A 3,349-nucleotide genomic window follows, 5' to 3' on the forward strand; every position below is an offset into this window, starting at 1 on the left:
AGTGTGTGTGTAGGTTTGTGTGTAGATTGTGTGTATGCAACATGTCTAGTGTGTGTGTAGCGTGTGTGTACACACGTACATGTTTCCACTTTGAGTGCCTGTGTGTGTCATTCTACTTTGCGGGTGTGTTTCCGGGGTGTGTGCACGTTTCTCTCACCCCTCGGCGTGCGGCCGTGCACTGGGGGGGCCTTGTGCAAATTCCCCCCCCCATTATAAGCCCCCAACCTGCCAGACCCCCCCCCACACTGAGCCTGCGTCTCTGCAACCAGTCACCTACCCCTGCCCCCAGCTGGGACAGGACAGCGGGGGAGGGGGACTTCGGGGGGGGGGGTATTTTGTCCAGGCCCCCACCCAGCAGGCCCTGAGTTGATGCTCATCTACTGTGGGGGGCGGGGGTCAGGGGCGACTCCACTGGCCTCATTCTCTTCTCTCTTCCCCTGGGGCAATCAGGAGTGACTCCAGTTTGACTCCAGTTTAAGAGCGGAATCGGGTCCCGGCTCAGCTCCACGGCCCACCTCTTCCCCAGGTGGCTGGAGGGGGGGGGTGAGTGTGACAGAGCCTGGGTGTGGCTCTGTGTGTGTTTGTGTGTGAGCACACACGTGTGCAAAGGACCCTTTCAAAGCGCCTGGGGTGAGCAAAAGCAGCTGGAAAGCTTCAGCCCCCAACGCGCGGGGGCAGCCGAGTGTGAGCGGGACTGAGTGTGAGCGGGACCCAGGCGCGAGGGTGTGAACATGGCAGGGGCCCAGCGGGGTGGGGGGCGTGTGCCAGGCTCAGTCTGCAGGAGGGGGAGTCGGCACGACTGTGAGCGTGTCTCTGTGAGTGGGACTCGGTGCGTGGGCGTGTGTGTGTCAGCCTCAGCATGAGCGCGAGTGTCCGGGCGGCTGTGAGGACGAGCGTATGTCAGTGCGAGTATGTGCGCATGTTGTGAGTGGACACGGGACTGTGCGATTGTAGTTCAGTGCATGTGTGTGTGAGTGCGGCTGTGACACTGACACCGACTGTGCCTGCGTGTGAGTGTGTCAGTGCGGCTGTGAGGACGACTGTGCGTGTGCGTGTCAGTGTCATGGTGGCTGTGAGGACGGGTATACACGAGCGTGTCCGTGTTGGTGCAGCTATGAGGACAACTGTGCGTGTCAGCGTCAGGGTGGCTGTGAGGACGGGTGTACACAAGCGTGTCAGTGTCGGTGCGGCTGTGAGGACGACTGTGTGTGTGTGTGTCCGTGTAAGTGCAACTGTGAGGATGACTGTGTGTGTGCATGTCAGCGTCAGGGTGGCTGTGAGGACGGGTGTACACGAGTGTGTCCGTGTTGGTGTGGCTGTGAGGACGGGTGTACACAAGCGTGTCCGTGTTGGTGCGGCTGTGAGGATGACTGTGCGTGTCCAGGTTGGTGCAGCTGTGAGGATGACTGTGCGTATCAGCATCAGGGTAGCTGTGAGGACGGGTGTACATGAGTGTGTCTGTGTCTGTGCGGCTGTGAGGACGACTGCGTGTCAGTGTGGCTGTGAGGATGGGTGTACACGAGCATGTCAGTGTCTGTGCGGCTGTGAGGACAACTGTGCGTGTCAGTGTGGCTGTGAGGACGGGTGTACATGAGCATGTCAGTGTCAGGGTGGCTGTGAGGACGACTGTGCGTGTGCATGTCAGGGTGGCTGTGAGGATGGGTGTACATGAGTATGTCCGTGTTGGTGCGGCTGTGAGGAGGAGTGTGCGTGTCAGTGTCAGGGTGGCTGTGAGGAGGGGTGTACACGAGCGTGTCCGTGGCTGTGAGGACGACTGTGCCCTGCCCTCTAGGGGGAACCGGCCCCCATCCAGCCCCAGGGTGGGGGGCTGGCTGGTTCGGGGGTGGGACTGGGAGATGGGACCCCGTGAGCCCCAGACGAGGTGGGTGATGGGATCAAGGGGCCTGCGCTCAGCAGCCCCACCCCCAACCGGGACGGGCCTGGGGGCACCAGGCATCACCGCACTGCCCCATAGCCTGGGCTTGGACCCCGCGCGCCAGGCTGGGGGGGTCCCACGCGGCAGGGCCAGCCCCCGCCCCAACGATCCCTTCTCTCCCCTGCAGAGGCCCCAGGGCCATGGGCCGTCCCCGCTAGCCCCGGCGGCCGGCGATGGCGAACGCCAGCGAAGCGGACGAGCCGGGCCTGCCGGGCCCCCCGGCGGCCTCCACCTACGCCAAGCTGCTGCTGCTGGGGTTGATCATCTGCGTGAGCCTGGCGGGGAACCTGGCCCTGGCGCTGCTGGTGCTGAAGGAGCGGGGGCTGCACCGGGCCCCCTACTACTTCCTGCTGGACCTGTGCCTGGCCGACGCCGTGCGGGCGGCCGTCTGCTTCCCCTTCGTCCTGGTCTCCATCCGCCACGGCTCGGCCTGGACCCACAGCCCGCTCAGCTGCAAGGTGGTGGCCTTCCTGGCCGTCCTCTTCTGCTTCCACGCCGCCTTCCTCCTCTTCTGCATCAGCGTCACCCGGTACATGGCCGTGGCCCACCACCGCTTCTACGCCAAGCGCATGACCCTGTGGACGTGCGTGGCTGTCATCTGCATGGTGTGGACCCTCTCGGTGGCCATGGCCTTCCCACCCGTCTTCGACGTGGGCACCTACAAGTTCATCCGGGAGGAGGACCAGTGCATCTTCGAGCACCGCTACTTCAAGGCCAACGACACGCTGGGCTTCATGCTCATGCTGGCCGTGCTGGTGGGGGCCACCCACGCCGTCTACGGCAAGCTGCTTTGCTTCGAGTACCGCCACCGCAAGATGAAGCCGGTGCAGATGGTGCCGGCCATCAGCCAGAACTGGACGTTCCACGGGCCGGGGGCCACCGGCCAGGCGGCCGCCAACTGGATCGCCGGCTTCGGCCGGGGCCCCATGCCGCCCACGCTGCTGGGCGTCCGGCAGAACGGCCACGCCGCCAACCGCCGCCTGCTGGGCATGGAGGAGTTCAAGGCCGAGAAACGGCTGGGGAAGATGTTCTACGTCATCACCGTCCTCTTCCTCCTCCTCTGGTCGCCCTACATCGTGGCCTGCTACTGGCGGGTCTTCGTCAAGGCCTGCAGCATCCCCCACCGCTACCTGGCCACCGCCGTCTGGATGAGCTTCGCCCAGGCCGCCGTCAACCCCATCGTCTGCTTCCTGCTCAATAAGGAGCTCAAGAAAGGGCTGGCGGCCCACGTGCCCTGCCGCAGGACAGAGCCCCCCCTGCCCCGGGAGCCGTACTGCGTCATGTGAGGGGGGGCGCTGGATACGTCACGCCGGGGGTGTCCCCGAAGGGTCAGGGCCGGGGGAGAGGGTTCGAGGGGCGGGGTGCGGCAGGGCAGGGTGGGAGTCTGGACATCCGGAGTCAATCCAGAGTCAC

General features: G+C 64.6%; 1 protein-coding gene across 1 annotated transcript; it reads left to right on the forward strand.

Annotated features, from left to right (window-relative positions):
• The first annotated feature begins 2,109 nt into the window (after positions 1–2,109).
• Positions 2,110–3,282, forward strand: GPR173 (G protein-coupled receptor 173). Its single transcript, XM_029914294.1, has one exon. The coding sequence runs from the start codon at positions 2,110–2,112 to the stop codon at positions 3,220–3,222; it is 1,113 nt and encodes a 370-aa protein (XP_029770154.1). The 3' UTR covers positions 3,223–3,282.
• Positions 3,283–3,349: the final 67 nt, after the last annotated feature.

The sequence above is a fragment of the Terrapene carolina genome, unplaced genomic scaffold (assembly GCF_002925995.2).
Source record: "Terrapene carolina triunguis isolate 2854851 unplaced genomic scaffold, T_m_triunguis-2.0 Scaffold34418, whole genome shotgun sequence".
Taxonomy (NCBI): domain Eukaryota; kingdom Metazoa; phylum Chordata; order Testudines; family Emydidae; genus Terrapene; species Terrapene triunguis.